The sequence below is a fragment of the Rhipicephalus sanguineus genome, chromosome 1, assembly GCF_013339695.2.
Source record: "Rhipicephalus sanguineus isolate Rsan-2018 chromosome 1, BIME_Rsan_1.4, whole genome shotgun sequence".
In the NCBI taxonomy this organism is placed as follows: domain Eukaryota; kingdom Metazoa; phylum Arthropoda; class Arachnida; order Ixodida; family Ixodidae; genus Rhipicephalus; species Rhipicephalus sanguineus.
The window spans coordinates 127,787,723-127,806,778 of record NC_051176.1 but is presented as its reverse complement, the minus strand read 5'-3'; the positions used below and the strand labels follow the sequence as shown (position 1 = coordinate 127,806,778).

The window sequence follows — 19,056 nt, the reverse complement described above, 5'->3', positions numbered from 1 at the left end:
ATTTCGTGGGCTTCTTTAAAATCGCAACACATTTTTCTTTATTGTCACAGGGAGGAATGACCACAAACTTGGAGACATGCTGTGGGAGCCCTGCATATGCTGCGCCGGAGTTGGTTATGGGACAAGAGTACATTGGGTCCATGGTGAGCGTCTATTAATTGCATTATCAGGACAGGCAATTTTTTGTCAAAAAATTTTTTTTCGGTGCTTTCTCTAAAGCTTTAACTTCTCTTTTTCTGAAGGTGTAGATCTAGGCATCAGAGTAGTCTCCAAATGGTGTGTGAGCTCACCTTTTTGACTAACAGCACATTCTATTGGCTACTTTATAGTGTTCCGCAGTGTTCTGGCAATGCATTTTACATTTGTCAACTTTAAAGTGTGGTGTCTCAAGTGCCTTAGGTCAGAAAGGAGATGATTATAGTGTAGTGTTAGCACAAAATGGGAATATACTGTTACCTTTGTAAGAGAAAGCCAAAATATACCGTATACAAGGAATAGTTCCAAAGGAACAAAATCCAGGAAGTGTTCACTGTACAAATTTTTGCTAGCTGCCGTCTTTGTATAAAAGCAGTAAATACTCTTTTTGTGTGTCATGCTGTGGTGTTGCTTTTTTTCGTCTTACCAAAAGTACTTGAGACCTCACATTTGGCAGCAAATGTATGGTGCCAAGACAAGGACACCCTGCTCGGAGTTAGGGCAGAAGGCAAGCTTCTGTTTTGGCCCCAACCCATAGTGCAAGTAAATCAAGTGTACAGCTGGTTTGGGCAAATGAGACAAAAACCACAGTGCACACTCAAACAGTTAACATGAGCAGGTGCTGTGTCCCACTTGGTAGGAATCAGTTGAATGGGCCATAAGGGAAGGTAATTTGCACTACGGCATATTTGTACTTGGATAAACACGGCCCTGCTAGCATGACCAGGATGATTAATCCAACCTTGTCTTCCACCTTTCCTGTGAAACTCGGAAATAAATATAGCTGTTTGAGGAAACTGTTGGCACCAGTATAGTTTGAAATTAACTCTGCTGTAGCTGTGGAGCTTAGGAAATAATATTAAATAAACCACCGATGTTGTGTTTGCAAAACATGATTAAGATTAACCTAAGGTGTAGTCATCACTTTGGTTAGTTTGGGTCTGATTTCTGCTATTAATGTTTCGTGAGCCCACTTCTGCACAAATCAATGGGGTCAAGCTGCGGGTACGACGTCATTTAACCTGGAAGACGTGTGGACAAGAAGCATTTGCTTGCAAATCATGTTAGTCTCAAGAAATCGGACATTTTCTTTTTTGCTAATTAGATTGTTTATGCCAGCCAAGCCATCTATGCAGTGACACTTCAGAGCCTGTCATGCTGTGCTCAACTGCTGTGAAAGCAGGCTGCATATATTTGCAGTAAATAATATTCACTGCAAAAGTGAATCACTATGATTCACCTTTCAAGAAAGCCAACTACCAAAGAACATTTCAAGGTCTGCATCTCGTGTCTCACCATTTTATGCCGTACACCTTGTCACTGTGCTTCTGCTCTACACTTGAATATTTCAAAACCTTTCATCTGGACTACTCTCTTCCCGACTTGACCAAACCTACATCATTGCCAAACAATGCCTGTAAAATTGATTTCTAGCATGTGTGGGAAGCTGTAGTAACTTATTGCTCTTCTTCTTTTATTCTTTGATCCATCTTGCAGAGCTCTTCATATGCATCAATGGGAACTATTCATTTCCAACCTATGTGTTTTTTGTTGTGCTTCTTTGTAATGTTTTTTTTTTCTTTAATTAAGGTGGATATCTGGAGCATGGGAGTGCTTCTGTATGCACTGCTATGTGGATGCCTTCCCTTTGATGATGAGAATGTAGCTGTCCTGTACAGGAAAATTCAGGTAAAGTGAAATTGGCTTGATGCTTCCCTTTTCATTTTCATAGTGTCGCTGTGCAAACAAGAGAAAAGTTGTATTAAGTTGGTACTAGTCTCTGATTAAAGTTTGGCTATTACGTTACTTTTACATTTGTAATGGACTTATAAATTTATGATGATTACACATGGCAGTACCTTGGGCTCTCATCTGATTTTTTGCTTATGTTTCCTTTTTTTATTTCTTCTGAGGACGTGCTTTACTAATGCTTGCTCTACCATATTCTTGCATAGTGCCATTGATTTGAATACGAGACTCAGTGAAACAAATGTTTTCACCGGGAAGTTACGTGTGCTTGAAGGTAGTAGGCTCATCAGCAAAATAACTGCTCAGATGGAATGCTAGAATTGTGAAACAAAGCAGCCGTCCTTTGAAGCAAAGCAATTTGAATGCATTAATATTGCAAAGTCACATTCTCTCTTTCAGTGACATTGCATTGCTCTTTTCTTGCTGTTGCGATAAGATGCTCGGTGTACTTTCAGCAAGGGGAATATGACTGTCCGTCGTGGCTGTCCGACAGCAGTGTGGAGCTACTGTCTGAAATGATGACTGTGATCCCTGACAAGCGCATTGCAATCACTCAGCTGCTTAACCACCCATGGATGGTCAAAGGGTATGGGAACCCAGTGAGTGCCAAGAGCACATACCGGGTGAGAATCGTGTCTGCTTTCTTCTCCAGTTTTGCTATATATATGTATTTACCACAGAAGTGTGATCTGGGATGCTCACTGGAATCAAATTTCAACCTAAACTAGCAGCCTTTAAAACATGCTATAATATAGAGTAGAACCTTGTTTACACTGTCCCTTTAAATATGATTTCCCAGTGCCAATCCTCGCAACCAAGAATACAAAAATAGTGACCCAGCACCCGGAAAATGATTTTTCGGCAATAAGGTTCAGTACATTCAGTTCAGTTCAGTTAATTGCATTAAAGGCCCCCTTTTTGAGGGGGCATTGCGTAAGAGGTGGGGTTTTATTTACGATTCACAATAATCAGTGAAGATTGTTTTAGTGTTGAAGGTGATCAACAACATACAGTGATGGGAGTGCTGCTCCAATTGCTCCAAACTGCTCCAAAAGAGAAATGCTGCTCCATGCTGCTCCAAAGTGCAATTATTTGTTAGTAACTGCTCTGAACCTTCTCCGAAATGGCGTTGGAAAACTAAAAACAATGAACTTAAACCATGTGACCATCCAGCAAGCCTAAACGAAACTAAAAGCAAGCTGTATATACTATCATCCTAGTATGCTAGTGTGTAGCTTGCTTACTAGCTGCATACTAACTGCATACTACTAGCATACTGACAATGCCACAAGTACTGGCACTGTATATGTCTGGTTTAGCTCTATATTTGTACCTGACAAGCAGAATGTTTTGGTTAAACGTGCGAGATTAGTTCGATATCGTACTGATTACTAACTTCTGCTGTGACGACTTGGATGTGTGAGTGGTTACATTTACCATTTTATCAGCTTGGGCCTCATTTATGCCACAAGAACTGTCATTTTAAGTGTATAGCTGTTTTTTTTTAAAAAATTTTCGATGCTGGCTATTTTGGTGAAATATGAAAATAACATATTGCTTTGATCTCGTACAGATTATAAACTGCTGCTTTGGCAATAGTTACATGTAGGGGTGTGCGAATATATTCGAGTTTCGAATTCGAATCGAACATTACCTAATCGAATAATTCGATTCGACTTTCGAATAGCTAGTATTCGAAGTTTCGAATAATTCGGCAGGACGAATATCTAAAATGCGACAAAGGCCAACGGTGCAACTTGGTTAGGGTGGGGTGGCTAAAACTAACGCTAACGTTGTTACAGTAGGCCTTTCGTTAAAGCTTTCACCGACATCCTGGTTCGAAAGCGAGCCCATACTGACCTTAAACAAGATTATGTCATTTCTGCATGTAGAAAAACACACGAGAAAAATGACGAGCCCTTCACAACCTCGTTCCCAAAACGAAGACTCTTGCGTATAGTTCGGTTGCCTATGCAGCAAGCGTAGTAAAACGTCCTGACTTTGGCCTGCGAAACCCCCGGTCATTGGCTTTGCATGTAAAAAGTTGTTCACGTTGGGCCGTCACCACTGCCGCACCGAACCACTCGTTCCGAAACTCCCATCATTCCGGCACTCAGTTGAAACGCTGATGTGAACGGGCGTCCGAAGATTTTTGGGCCCGGAGCACCCATGGCGATGAAGCACATTACCGTTGTCAGATGAGCCGTATAGCGCGACCATGGGGAAAAAAGACTAGCTACCGTACCCCCCTCTGTTAACCGTTAGGAGGTTGGAAGTGGCGCTTGTGACTAGAACGGCGGTTCTTCTATCAACATGCCTGCGCGCCCATAAAAGCTGAAACAAAAGCCACTCCCGAACAAGTGCGTAATGAAACTGTCGGCACGACGTAGCATCCCTGATTTTTCCTCTGTCTTGCCGTAACTGGCAGTACACATTTCGTGTAAATATACTATTCGATATTCGATTCGACATTCGATATTTTTTGCCACTATTCGGCACTATTCGATTCGAATTCGATTTGAGGTGAAATTTCACTATTCGCACACCCCTAGTTACATGTGATTGTGGCTACTTTTATAATTTGATGCTCAGCTTTATTGCTTTTATATAATTTCTGCCACAAGTACTGTTATTTTAAATATATGTAGCTGATCTTAATTAGAGTTCAATGACCATCCATCTGCTTAATTATTTGTTTCTTGCGATTTGCAGTGATTATTATATGTGCAATATGTTCAATAATAAACATTAATATTTGAGATGCTTAAATGATGCTTTAGACTCCGGGAGTTGTTAAGAATATTTTGCCATCTGCTTCGAAAACACCAATAGCTGCTCCAAACTAGCATTTTTTCTGCTCCGAAGACACTTAAGGCTGCTCCAAAGAACCATTTTTTCTGCTTCAGAGTGCTGCAAAAAGCAAAATGTTGCTTCCATCACTGAACATTGTTTTGAAAAGCAGATGGAGTGATTTGAGCGATGCCCCGGGGCAGGCTGTTCCAGTCCATAGCTGCTCGAAAAAAGAACGAGGTAGTGAAAGTAGTAGTACGCGACGATAGGCGGGCAACCTAAATTGGATTACTGGTGTGGTGAGGTATGCGTGCTGTAGCTGTTATATAAGGTGGCTGATTGAGTGACGAATGAAAGAATTTATGATAGAGGACAAGGCTTGCAACGCGGTGATCAAAAGAAATGGGCAGCAGTCTGGATTTTGCTTTCAAAGATGAAATGGTGATGTCATGTGTAAGAAGGGGGAATGAATCTATCAGCACAATTTTGTACTGCTTCTAATGCATTGATTAAGTAAGCGTGATGTGGGCTTCATACAGCAGATGCACATTCTAATTTCGGTCTGATGAGTGATTTATACACAAGTAATTTTACATGTTGGGGGGGGGTGGGGATGCAAGGTGGAGATAGCGCCTGAGAAAACAGTGTTTTATTTGATGCTGAAATTGTTATCGATGTGAATATGCCATGATAAATCGCGAGACATGGTTATTCCAAGATATTTATAAGATGGTACTCATTCAATTGGGGTGTTAACGATGGAATACTGGAAACAATGTGTGCTGTGACAACGAGAGAAGGACACCATCTTGCATTTACGATTAAGGATCATTAGCCATCTGTTGTACCAATTAAGCATGCTGTTAAGGCATCGCGAAGCTGTGATTGTATGATATGTTTTCTGGCTGCTAAATGTCGCGTGAGTAGAAAGAAGTCTGTGCAATTGTGAAATTTGCCACTGTGGTAGGTTCCTGAATGAGCACACGTGGCCAATCACATATGCAATTCATGTGCTGTGTTTTGGAGACCACATGCAGATGCATGTAGTCTCAGTGCAGAAAACCAAGCAAAGCCAAAATCGGAACTGAAACCACTTTTGCAGCTTTCTCTCAGAGGCGAGCAATATCTTTTGTAATGTAGGTCCTCCCTAAGCCGCATTTTCTTATGTGGGTGCCTCAGAGTAATGGCATCGTTCACGAGGAAACTTGAGTGCTTGAGATGCTCAAGTAAGGGGCATTATTTTAGGAGCTATATTCATGCAATTCAAATAATTTAAATCATGCGAGCAAACTTATGTTCTCTTGAAACAATGTTGCGAAAAGGTAGCCTTTTTAATCAGAAGTTTGCTCGCAATGTGAGAATGTATTTTTGTCCAGTACACTGGACACTAGGATGCAAGTGTCGTGCATCGTGCTAAACATGGAGGAAAGAAAACAACTAGGAAGCGTCACGTGACAATCTTGAAGCCCAGCTATAATAAATGAAACAGGAGCATGCTGGGAATTCTACCAAGAGCATGGGACCACGAGGGGGGAGTGGCAGCGAAGGAGGTTGGCTTGTAGACACGAGAGGCGCTCTTCAATTTTATTTTTTTCCATGAGCCCAGCAAAACAGACATCTTTTTGTTCTTTTTCTTGGGTCAAAACAAACCGTTGTTGTGTTTTTGAAGACAATTACCTTCTGAAAAGACCAAAAGCAACATTAATTCAAGAAAGAGAGTCAAATGTATGGTACCCATGAGTGAAACAAAATAAACCCCAGTGTCCAGTATACTGGACATGGTTCTCCTGTGAAAACTATTGTACTTACCGTCTCCTTAATTTTTTTGGATGCTTTTCAACAGCCCCTAACTAGAAAATGACATCAAAAAATTTTTTCTACCCTACAAAAAACTCGGGATGGAAAGGGATATGGTAGTGTCTAATATTCTCGAAAGGTAACGAGATCTGCTGGCGACGCACAAGTGCACAAAGCACGCTGAACTGCGAGCGACGTCTGCTACACTGCTTACTTCAACATGTCTTTAAGTAATCTTTATTAAGTAAACAGCGCGGTCCAACAGAGCACATCGGAGAAATGGTCAAGAGTATGCGTATGCACACTATGTGCAGCCAAGCGCAAGTGTCCTTGGCTGTGCTGTTCTGCTTGGCACATTCGATACCTGTGCTTTCTGCTGTGTTATCAGTCCCTTTGTTTCCTCTTTTTTATGAATGCCATACTCCTCCACCTGGAAAGCGTGCGCGTCAAGGAGACCGAGACACACCCACTGATGTCGCTGTTTTTGGGCATCAGCATAGCAAACTCCGCACGCAGTTCAGTGTGCTTTGTGCGCTTCTGCATCGTTGGCAGATCTGCTACCTTTTGAGAATATTCACTGCCATATTCCGTGCTCAGCGTTCCCGCGATACTGTTAAAAAATTGCAAGGGTGTATATGTGCTTCCCTACTTTCCTGCACTTCACATCACGCCATTGTTGTGACGGCAAGTGTTCAGCGTCACTGAGAGAGTCTTTTGTCTTTATGCACGTTACTCTGTAGTTTAATTTAGTAAATGGATGTTTACTGCAATTTGCACTTCTAGTAACACTGTGAATGATACCTACTTCATTTAATAGTTTAGTACTTTGCTATCTCTATCAATGCTTTGCCTTGTGGCTGTAACTGCAGCTCTTTGACTGCAGATTGTGAGTTTACTTGACGGAACGTTTTTTCTTGCATTCTTTGTCGCAGTCATATTGTTGCCTTGCTCCACAGTTCTGCTATTTGGATGTGCCGTAATTGTAGAACTCCTAAGCATGAGGAGGAACTGTGGGGACAACTTCACGTTTGCCGTTGCTGATGTAGTTCCCCCTCACTTCTTCAAAATGATATAGTCCAATTTCTTGACAAAACTCTACCTTTCACCTTCTTCTATCATCATTGTTTCATCTTTCCATTGGTCATTAGTGCGTTATATAAAAATCTTTATTTTCGGTATCAGTGTCGATAGAACAATGTTTTCCTTTTGCTTGTATTACAATTTTTCCAATCTTATCGTTCTGATCACCCCTCAAGCAGACACAAGTATGCTCTGAAATGCTTGGGTTCTAACACAAAGGGTTTGGTTGAGGTACCCTGTCACTGACAGTTGGTGCAGTGAAATGCACAGAGAAAGTGCCTGCAGGGGCATTAAAGGCCAACTCCGGCGATTTTTCGAGGTCGATGGATCTCAATGAAATTCGCTGGGTACGTTACTTTGCATGTTTCCGTCATTTATGCCAAATTACAGGCTTGAGACATGCACAGATTGTTTGCAAATGAATTTTAAAGATTGTCTGCAAACGCCCTCCTGGCTTCCCACAATTATTGGCAACATTGCGTCTGTGACGTCTGTGTTGGGAAGGCGGCGGAAGTGACGCAGCCGAGGGCACCGCTAACTTCGGCGCTTCGGCCGCTACAGCGAGCGTCTGCTGTGCACAAGGCGACAGACAGCGTTGGTTTGGCCGGCGCTTCGCTGGTCGTCCCGGCTGTCACAGTTTTCATACTCCACGCTGGCGTGGCCGACATGCCTTGCCCGACTTCCGGTTCGTTCGTAACAACGTCTACGTCATACGTAGACAGTAAACTCGGTTGGGTTTTGGTTTCGGTGTTGCGCTTTTTTGATTATTTAAAATTATTCTCCAATTTGCCGAGTATTCCTGCTATCGGGCCCGTAACAGGAGCGTCTCAGGAACATAAAAGCACCATTACTTTGACATGGCCAAAAAATCGCCGGAGTTGGCCTTTAACATACAAAGTGCACTTGGCTAACTGCATGTGAATAATTGAGAACGATTTTCTGACTTATACTCCTTTCACATGAGAATCTTTAATGTCATTTGTACCTAATGACCCTTACATTTAATGCGGTTACTTGACTGTCACACGGGCACATCAAATGTCATTAAGTGAAAATGACTCATGCAAATGAATGAGTTTGCTGAACTCATTCGAATGCGTTCCTGTTGCGAATGAGTACTCATGCCAAAGAGGGGCCACGTATAAATACAGAATAAAATGTGAATAACTCATTATAACAATTAATGTTTTTATTTTCAAGTGTATTGTTTTATTTTTTGTCAACCAATTCAACTCATTCGTTCTCAAAAGCTATCCTCGTTACCACGACACTGCCTAGAATTTTGTCTGCCATGTCAGGCCATGTGCTCAGTGCACAACGCATGGCATGGCATGGAATCAACGCAGTCTGACAGACATCTGTTGTTAACAATTTTTATCAAGACTTGATATACATAATATTTTTTTTAAACACGCTGTGAATTTTTTGTTTGTTCCAGTCTCCGCTGCATCATATGCGAAGGACATTATATCCTCTCTTGTGGCAGTGCACGGCGTCTGTCATTTGATGTATAGAATATCATTGGATACAAATGGCATTCAACCTTCTCATGTGACGGGTTTAAGTTGGGTGCCAGCAACAAGGTGGTGAAGAATCCTTGAACTAATTTTCCTGGTGTGACAAGCTGTCTGTCAACTGTTACCAAACAGGTTGTCGGTGCTTATTGGCAGGGGTCATCAGCAAAATATTCCTACCATATTGGGAACAGAGGTGGCTAACTGTTTTTGCAGTGCGAAAAGCCATTCATATACAAAATCCTGGGAAGGTTTCTGGCTACGGTGATTGCCTTTCTTAGTGGGCGTAATCGCTTGATGAAATGTCGGGGGATGGTTGTGCTAGGAGTACAGAAAGCAGGTCACTGCTTTTGTGAAATTAATTTGGCTGCAGTCTATAGGGATGAACAGAAAGTGTACCCTGTGCTCACTTCTCACAAAGCCACACAGAAAATGTTAATTTTATGCACCATTTTAATTTTCTTACAGCGGACTTTGTTTCCCCCTTGTGCATTTTTTTCAGGCTTGTGCAGTTTCTATTGTGATAGAAAACATGCACAGCTTTCCTTGAAATGAAAGATCTGCTGTCCCAGTTCCTGCGTGAAAACAATTGTTACTTTGACTCGTCTATGAACTTGATCAAGTTCAATAAAGTCTAAACTGTGGCTTTATTGATTTACGAGATTTAATGTCATGCAGCTATGTTGGGGCTATGAGGAATGCTGTTGGGATGAGTTCCAGATTAATTTTGACTGTCCACCATATCAGAACAGTGATGTGCATGTAGCCACACATGCAGCAAAAGCATGGAGCACTAAAGGAGATACAAATCAGTTCATATAGTACCAGCAAAAGATGGACATCAAAACCTTTTGTCTCACCGCAGAAATTACAGGACCTTCTAAATAGCATCTGGTTTCAAAGCACTGCAAATTTTCAGACACTACATACATCATGCATGTGCAGCAGCAACAATTTTTAGTTATTTGTGCCACCCAACATCTGTGACATAAACTGTTGTGATGTTAAGCGTAGACTTAAAATGAACACCTGGAAAAAAGAAAGTTACCTGATTCTTTTTTGTTAACTGGTGTGCAAATTATGCCCTCACATTCAAAAGCTGACCAGTAGATAAGAGTGCAACAATTGTACTCAAATTGCACAAGCAGTAAATGAGGAGTTCTGGTAAAAATGGAAGCTTGGAAGTGATAAATTGTTGGACAAGGAATGCCGTTGGAGTCAACGTTACAGGCAGGGGTTCTTTTGATCGGGTCAGCAACTGCTTTCCTTAGCAGCATTTTTATGTTGCCTTGCCCACTCCCTTCCACCATCAATGGGTTGGGAGGAGAGTAAGCTTGTGCACACACAAGTTGTAACAGAACCCTGATTTATACACCATGCATTGTATCTTTTCTTCTTCTTAAAATTCCTATTTCATTGCCACTGTTTTCTTTTACTTTTTATTTGCAGTTGTCTGTTCTTGATGATGAAGTGGTTACAGAGCTGGCTGTCAGTTGTGGTCGTTCCAAAAGTTCTGTTGTTGTGGAGCTTTCTCAGGTTCGTAAAGCCCTGTATCCTTAGAGGTTGGAAATGTACGCAGCTTTTTTTGCAAGTAGGAGACGTGCAGCAAGGCACTTAACCAGTGTTTTGTGTTTTCGACTAATTGTTTAAGTCCTAATGCTTTGAGTGAATGCAGTAGTGTGTCTTACTATACCAAATGTACTATGATGCATTTCTTGTTGTTTTAAGTAAGGTCTATGAAATTTGCAAGGTGAAGGAAGATTTGTGAGACTGAAAATTATTATCCAACTAATGGCAGCATAAAGCTGAAAAGGAAACAGTGCAAGTTTCTGTGAATAAAAGCTTCCGAGTGTAAAAAAAGAATCTGTCCCTAATCCCTATTTAAGGCAGTTGGCCTGAGAGGAAAAGCTGAGGCAGTAGTGTGACCAATGGTGGCGTGACCAACACCTTTTGCCTGTAGTTGCTCCACAAGGCTGTTGGTCTGTTGATAACAATGCATAGACGATTCCTTTCTAGTTGCCATTCTTCAGGCATAGCCGAGTGCTGTGTTTGCTCCCTCATTCAGTTTTAGTTGTACATCACACTCCTATATTAGTAGTTTGAGTTTAGGCTCAGAAGATCGTTTTGGAACCCCTCCACTTCATTTCTTAGAACGACACTCAAGAAATATGGCTTGATACCTGAGAAGCCTCGTGTTAAAGGGGTACTGACACCATTTTTCGAAGGCGAGTTTACTCTGCCATACAAATCGCCTGTATGCAAAGATGGCTCTGAGCAAGTGTGAAGCTCAGCAAATGCTGATAAGATATTTTAATTTAATATTAAAGTCAATTTTTCCATGTCGCACCTACTGACATCAACACTAGCTTGACGTCAGGCTACAGTACAAATTCTGGTGACTTCACGCAGCAGTCTGGCTAGTTGTGATGACGTTAGGTACCAAAACTTCCAAGATGGCCGCTTGTGCGTCACCAACGGAACCACGGTGCGGAGTGGCCGTGGAAACGTCATATATTGTGCGAACACGTGACGAGAAGCTCATACCGTGTTATGACGTCAGGCTACAGTAGGAACCGAAACTAGCTTTTAAAAACATACTTTAATTAGTACCTTTTCAGGGCGCACTCGCGCTTAACTACCTTTTCTAGGCTCTTGAGGGCTTGACCTTTCATTTGATGCAAAAAAACAACTGAAAATATTCGTGTCAGTACCCCTTTAACAGCGAACTCTCAAAACCATGTGGCGATTCGTCACAATTCTATCACTACATACATGCATAATAGGAACGTCATGTGTGGAACGTCTTTAGCTGGAAGTTTGTTTTGTAACTCTGCTTTCCTAACCATTGTGGAGTGTTTCTGTATTGTAAAAGAAAGGGACCTGTCAACTAGAACACCACTGATACCACATGTGGTAGTATCATTTATTCTGACACATTTCTCACTTTATAATTCCACAGCCAAGCAAATAATGTGACAAGTTTTTCCAAGTCGCATCAGTGCATGTCAAAACACTTGATTAAAGTCTTGAAAGAAATCGAATATGGCATTTTTTGAAGAATAATTTTAAAATGAAGCCAATTTACTAACGTGCCAGAAATCGTGCAGTTCTGGCAGATTTCTCCTGACAGTGAGGGCAAAATTTAAAAGCTCTGCTTCCTATGGTGTTAAGAAAAAATTTTGAGTGTTGGCCAACACTGTGATATGTGCCGATTTTGGACCTTTTTTTTCTTTTCATTGTTATAGCAGTGATACTCCAGAAGTTCATATCAATGCCCAGTCTATCACTAAATATTTTTTGAGGGCTAAAAAAAATGCTTATTCAGAGGAATTTGCAAAAAGTGTTCAAAACCCTCTGTTTTGGCTGGTTCATACAAGATTGAAGTTTAAGAAAGAATTTAATCAGATTTTCCCTTTCACAATAAATAAAACATAGACGTGAAGGACAGCATGGCGCATGTCCTGTCCTTCATCTCCGTCTTAATTGCTGTGCATGGCAGCTCAAATAATAATAAAAAAAAACCCAATCGAGAATATTATGGAGACTCAACTGCATTTTTGCTTTAGCTTTTTTTCATGTTTAGGGGAAGAATGAGGTGCAGTCTTGGCGAGATGACGCATCATGCTGTCGGCAAACCAAGACGCCTTTCCAATAGCATTTCAGTAATAATAATTGTTGGGGTTTAACATCCCAATACCATGATATGATTATGAGGGGCACCATAGTGGAGGGCTCAAGAAATTTCGACCACCTGGGGTTCTTTAACGTGCACCTAAATCTAAGTACTGTTACGACTGGGGTAGGGCCCTTCGGGTGCGCGGCGTAGGATCCGAGGTCGTTGCATCCCACCGCTGCCACCACTGTTAGGAATGAGGTTGCGTGGCCCATCGCTATCGTGCTCGGAGTAGTCAGTAATGGCAAGGTGAAGAAGGAAAAGATTTTATGTACACTATTTACATATTTTTGCTACCAGGCAACATGACTGCCAGCCCGACCACGTCGGCTGGTTCGACTCCGTTCGAGTCGTTCTCCTTCTCCGATCTCCCTCTTCGACGGACCGGCACGGCCTTAAATCCTCTAGCCATCCATTGTCCAGTTGACGGTCCGCCGGTCGCAGGTGTTGGGCTCCTATTCCAGTTCTTCAAATTGCGGCGCGCTGCTAGAAGTCTCAATTGCGACGCGCTGCCAGAAGCCGCACGCAGGTGTTGGCTCCTTCTAACTTGACGATCCGCCGGCCGCAGGTGTTGGCTGTCTTCTAACTTGACGATCCGCCGGCCGCAGGTGTTGGCTGTCTTCTAACTTGACGATCCGCCGGCCGCAGGTGTTGGCTGTCTTCTAACTTGACGATCCGCCGGCCGCAGGTGTTGGCTGTCTTCTAACTTGACGATCCGCCGGCCGCAGGTGTTGACGGTCTTCTAACCTGACGATCCGCCGGCCGCAGGTGTTGAACCTCCTTTACACCGCAGGAGTTGAGCAGCCTTTCCATAGCTGGGCAGCTTTGAAGAACGACTGGCGTCAGTTGACGGGGCCGGCCGGGTGAAGACGCCTTTTTACCCGGATTGCAGACAAAGCATGCAGGGGTTGATCCCTGCTTCGACGTTCGGTCACCTGCTCCGGCACAACAGCACCCCCGCCGCCAAACAATGCATCAGGAGGACGAGCTGCTCCACGTAGCTCGGCTGAATTGATGCGGCCGGACACCAGGCTCATCCACGGCTCGAGGCGAAGCTCCCAAGATCACCGCTCTCGTGACATTCCACACGAACACTCGGCTGGCACGGACTCGAGGTTCCTGTGGATAACACGAACTCGACAAGGCAACCATTGTCAAACTACACCCAACGCTGCAAGTGCCCTCCGCACTCCCTCGAATTGCCAGACATGAATGAAACAAATCTTACTGACAACTAACGTTCCCGCTTTAAATAAAATGAGGAGAAGTGCGTATCGCATGACGACGAGTTCAACCACAGACCTCAATTTCAGGTGTTGTTAAAGAAACAACTCCGAGGTAATTCAAGAATTGTAATTGTACTAAAGCTGCTTAGGCATAGAAGGTAAACAACCAAGGAAGCCAACGGAAGCTCAAAGGCTTCGCTAAATTCTACACTGAACGCTCTCAGCGTAAGCGTAACACAGTAAGAACACAACATGGTTCTACTAACTAGGAACTGAAATTGAAAATAAAGCTTACACGCTTCACATAAAACAATGTTAAACTACCTTTCGCACTAAATGCTCTTGCTAACTAGTACAAAAACAAAACTAAAACTCAACCTACAGCTAGCTCTGTTGAAACAAGTTTCAACTACAACGCTAGAAGATTACCCTCCAAAATATAGACACTACATAGGTCAAAATTACTGCCTCTACAGTAAACACAAACAAGTAAAATTCGGTCACGCTCGCCAAACACCACTCTTTCACAATTAGCGGTCGTAAAATCTTTACTTACGGCTAACGTGCCTCATTTTACGCCGTCCGCTCACTCTCGTGCGGGTTACTGCTTCCGCATGTTATTCTTAATATTGCGCCACTAAAGCTAGACATGTTCCCGTGAGCACTCTGTCACGCTGCACCCACATCAGGAACTGAATCCGCAAGCGACATCCGTAATTGCACGTACTAGTGCCACTGCGAGCTTCTACTCCGCGGATGTACGACTCACCTAGCTCTACTCTTGCGGTCACAATTTTTACAAACAACCGAGCGACTCGCTATAACCTTTCCTCATTCGCTCCTACACAGAACGCACGCCAAAAGAACAAAAAACAAACAAAAATAAATTTTTGCGTGGCTCTACCAAAACTCGCACAAAGCCTAGCCTTGCCTATCCTTCTCGCAAGCTCTCAGCTTAACGCCTAAGGTTCCGCTAACAACTCGTGGGACACCTTGACTTACTAGGGAGCTCCCGAACGGCGCACACAAAGCCCTGCGCCGGCCTTTCGTGTAACTGCGCACGTGTCATACGCCAACCGCTTGCGGGCTCCCGCCAAGTGACGGAAACAGCAGGCCTCAAACGCCAACGCTAACTCAGCGCACGCCACCCGAAAACTGCCCAATTTTCCTTGCGTCCACGCATGACACGCAACGCCACAAACTCTTTTCATAGTCAGCTGACGTAACCCTATTCAAGGCGCTCGTCTCTTAAAGCCCTCGACTCGCTCTGATGCGTGTCACTAACCTTCCGATAGCTAACTACACAACGCATATCGGCTAACAAACAAAAACCACAGAGCGCTAAAAGAAAACAAAGTTCAATAACAGTTAACTAAGCTATCAACACTCGCGGAAATAACAAGGAATACCAAATACTAACTAAAATTAACAGTCAAAATTCCTTCCAACAAATCCGGAGTCGATATTCCAGGAAAAGCTAACAGTTGTCCTCAACAACTTTTCAGGCGCACTCGCGGTGGTCGCGCCCAGAAGGCTTTTCTCGTCAAGCGGGGTGTACGATACGCATGAAAGTTAATCACCCCCTCGTCGAGCCTCACTACTTTCCCTGTAGCGGACTTTTCTTTGTCGCCTCCTGCCACCTCGCGAAGGTCACCGACCTCGCGGTGTCGCATCTGTTTCAACGTTCCTCGAAAGGAACAACAGGGAGTTCTTTTACCCACTGACCCTTTCCGCGAATCATGCGCTTCTCTTTTCTTTTTCTTTCGGCTGCTTGGACGCCTGCGATCTCGCACCTGATCCGACGCTCTTCGAAAAGAACAACGGGAAGTTCCTTTGCCCGCCGACTCTTTCCGCGAATCATGCGCTTCTCTTTTCTTTCTCTTTCGGCGGTACGGGCGCATGCGGTAGAAACCTGTCCCTGACGGCAATCGCACTTGTCTTGCAATTTCGCGCCGACTTTTGAACTTCTTTCTCAACCGCGTCACGACCTTTGTCGCATTTCTATCTTTCTGACGCTTTCTCCCTTTCGCACGCTTCTTGGTGCAGACTTTGGAGCATTCCGTCCGCCTCCGATGCTCATCAGCATTAACATGCTCCTCAGCTGTCTCGCGCTTACTGTCTTGATGATTGCGCATCAATTCATCCTCTGACAGATTCCGCGTACAATGCGCGGCGCACTTCTTTTCTTTCTGGCCTCTCGGACGCATGCGATACAGACCTGTCAGAGATGACAACGGCACTTTTCTCGCCTTTTCGTTGCGACGTTTGAAGCCTTTCTTCAAACGCATCGCGATCTCTGCCGCGTTTTTGTCCTTCGGACGCTTTCTCCGCTTTGCACGCTTCTTGGTGCCGCCTTTGGAGCCTTTAGTCCGCCTCTGACACTCATCGACATCGTCAAAACCCTCGCCAGCTTCTTCGCGCGCACTGTCTTGATGATAGTCTAGCAATTCATCCTCTCGCTCAGTCGCTCGACTGGCGGACAGCTCAACTTTCTCTAGACCAATGCCGCTACTTACATCTTTACAAGGCCGCTCGCGTACCAATGAGCTATTCGTAACAGCATTGTCTCCTCCACTCAGTTCCTCTGTTAGCCCTTGTGGCCCTTGGTCTCTCAGAGTGGGATCTCTTTCATTTTCGGCAATCCGAACGGCAGGACTTACGTCTAGGAGCTCTCCTGTGCACTCTGCTCCGCGATTTACTCGAGAACCCTCCGAACTCCCGACTCCTTCCTTAGCTGGCGCGCCTTCCTTGCTATCGTCTGTAGTGCTGTAAGGTTTACTTTTGGTGGAACACTTTTCCACCGACCCTTCACACCCTGACGTGGCCGCGAGCTCTCTTTCCTTGGAACGGGTTAGGGTCTCTGCTATGCCTTCACCTGCACTAGCCTTTTCTTCGGCTGTAAGCGGCACCGCCGCTACATCGCACCGTTTGTGCTCTACATCTACAGATGTCAGGCCTCTTTTCTGCTGTGCCTCATGCTCTAATGCCTGCTTCTTCCTCCTATGTTCTTCCTGCCGGCGCTTACTTTCTATATCCTTATCAACTTCGGTAAGCTGCTGCCAACTGTCTGACGTGGGGGTTAAAACTGACCCTTCCTCACGTTCTAGGCATTCCTCTATCTGGCCTTTCCATTCGGCCGAACCTACACTACCACAGTGGCTGAACAACGTATTCTTAACCTCAGTTACTACCTGCAAGCCGTCTGACACTAAGGCTAAAACTGAGCCTGTCCCACGTCTGAGGCACTCTGCGTGCCTGTTGGCCATCTTTCCCCTTCCCCCATGCGTGCCCTCCTCCGATGTCCTAGCTTTGCGCGTATGACTCAAACGCTGTTGGAATCCTTTTGCTGACAAGCGACATTTGCGCAACAGCGCCTCTTTGACCTTGTCATACGATACAGCGTCCTTCCTATTGAGTCTAGCTATTACATCGGCGGCCGCGCACGGAAGAAGAGTTAGCAACTCTTGCGGCCAACTTTCGAGGGGAAATCCGGCCTTCTCGCACGTTCGCTCAAAATTAACAAGAAAGAGCGCGATGTCCTGGCCAATTTCGAACGGCTGCAAAAGGTCTTCCATCTTTACCGCCTCCCTCACTATGGGAACCTGTCTTGCGGCGGATATACGAAGTTCCAGCTCCCTTAGGTTCAACTCATGTTCCTGCTCGGCAGCTTTCTCTTTATCCCTTTCCTCCTTTCTAGCTCGAATCTCCTCATGAGCTTCCTGGGCCTCCTCGACAGTCACCTTCTCTGCCTCCATAATCGGGAGGATCTGTCGTTTCCGCTTGGCCGAGCCAACCGAAATGCCCAACTCCTTGCAAATTTCAAGGAGGTCCTGCACACTGAACTTGTCCATACTGACACTACACTCCGCCTCGCTTACCCTCTACTGAAACTAAGCGGTCAGACCATCCAATTATTGGCTGACCAAACAAAGTTACAAGTCTGCAACAAAACCTGCTAACAAAGACTTAGGCTAGCTAGGTCTGGCAATAAGAGAGGTAAACTTCAAGCACTCACCACACCAGGGTAGCTGACGCTGGCCGATCCCACCGAGCTGCCATCCACTGTTACGACTGGGGTAGGGCCCTTCGGGTGCGCGGCGTAGGATCCGAGGTCATTGCATCCCACCGCTGCCACCACTGTTAGGAATGAGGTTGCGTGGCCCATCGCTATCGTGCTCGGAGTAGTCAGTAATGGCAAGGTGAAGAAGGAAAAGATTTTATGTACACTATTTACATATTTTTGCTACCAGGCAACATGACTGCCAGCCCGACCACGTCGGCTGGTTCGACTCCGTTCGAGTCGTTCTCCTTCTCCGATCTCCCTCTTCGACGGACCGGCACGGCCTTAAATCCTCTAGCCATCCATTGTCCAGTTGACGGTCCGCCGGTCGCAGGTGTTGGGCTCCTATTCCAGTTCTTCAAATTGCGGCGCGCTGCTAGAAGTCTCAATTGCGACGCGCTGCCAGAAGCCGCACGCAGGTGTTGGCTCCTTCTAACTTGACGATCCGCCGGCCGCAGGTGTTGGCTGTCTTCTAACTTGACGATCCGCCGGCCGCAGGTGTTGGCTGTCTTCTAACTTGACGATCCGCCGGCCGCAGGTGTTGGCTGTCTTCTAACTTGACGATCCGCCGGCCGCAGGTGTTGGCTGTCTTCTAACTTGACGATCCGCCGGCCGCAGGTGTTGACGGTCTTCTAACCTGACGATCCGCCGGCCGCAGGTGTTGAACCTCCTTTACACCGCAGGAGTTGAGCAGCCTTTCCATAGCTGGGCAGCTTTGAAGAACGACTGGCGTCAGTTGACGGGGCCGGCCGGGTGAAGACGCCTTTTTACCCGGATTGCAGACAAAGCATGCAGGGGTTGATCCCTGCTTCGACGTTCGGTCACCTGCTCCGGCACAACAGTACACAGGCCACAAGCATTTTCACCTCCATCGAAAATGCAGCTGCTGCACCCAGGATTTGATCCCGCGACCTTCGGGTCAGTCCAATAGTATTTCAATTGTAAACAAACAGGCAACCATATGGGCTTTAA

The 19,056-nt window shown here is 44.8% G+C and overlaps 1 protein-coding gene and 1 long non-coding RNA gene across 3 annotated transcripts in view; both read left to right on the top strand.

Moving 5' to 3' along the window:
• Nucleotides 1-19,056, top strand: part of LOC119397588 (maternal embryonic leucine zipper kinase) — a 154,563-nt gene that overhangs the window by 19,868 nt on the left and 115,639 nt on the right. Inside the window, exons 6-9 of the mRNA XM_037665016.2 lie at nt 51-143; nt 1,786-1,884; nt 2,400-2,567; nt 10,575-10,661. Of these exons, the coding sequence (XP_037520944.1) occupies nt 51-143; nt 1,786-1,884; nt 2,400-2,567; nt 10,575-10,661 (447 nt within the window). The remainder of the gene's footprint in view (nt 1-50; nt 144-1,785; nt 1,885-2,399; nt 2,568-10,574; nt 10,662-19,056) is intronic.
• LOC125758748 (uncharacterized) lies at nt 13,428-18,912 on the top strand. 2 transcript variants are annotated; one of them, XR_007416385.1, is made up of 3 exons: nt 13,428-13,526; nt 18,543-18,622; nt 18,743-18,912. It is a non-coding gene; the product is annotated as an uncharacterized LOC125758748 (long non-coding RNA). The 2 variants fall into 2 exon arrangements; XR_007416384.1 differs by having other exon boundaries at nt 18,543-18,662.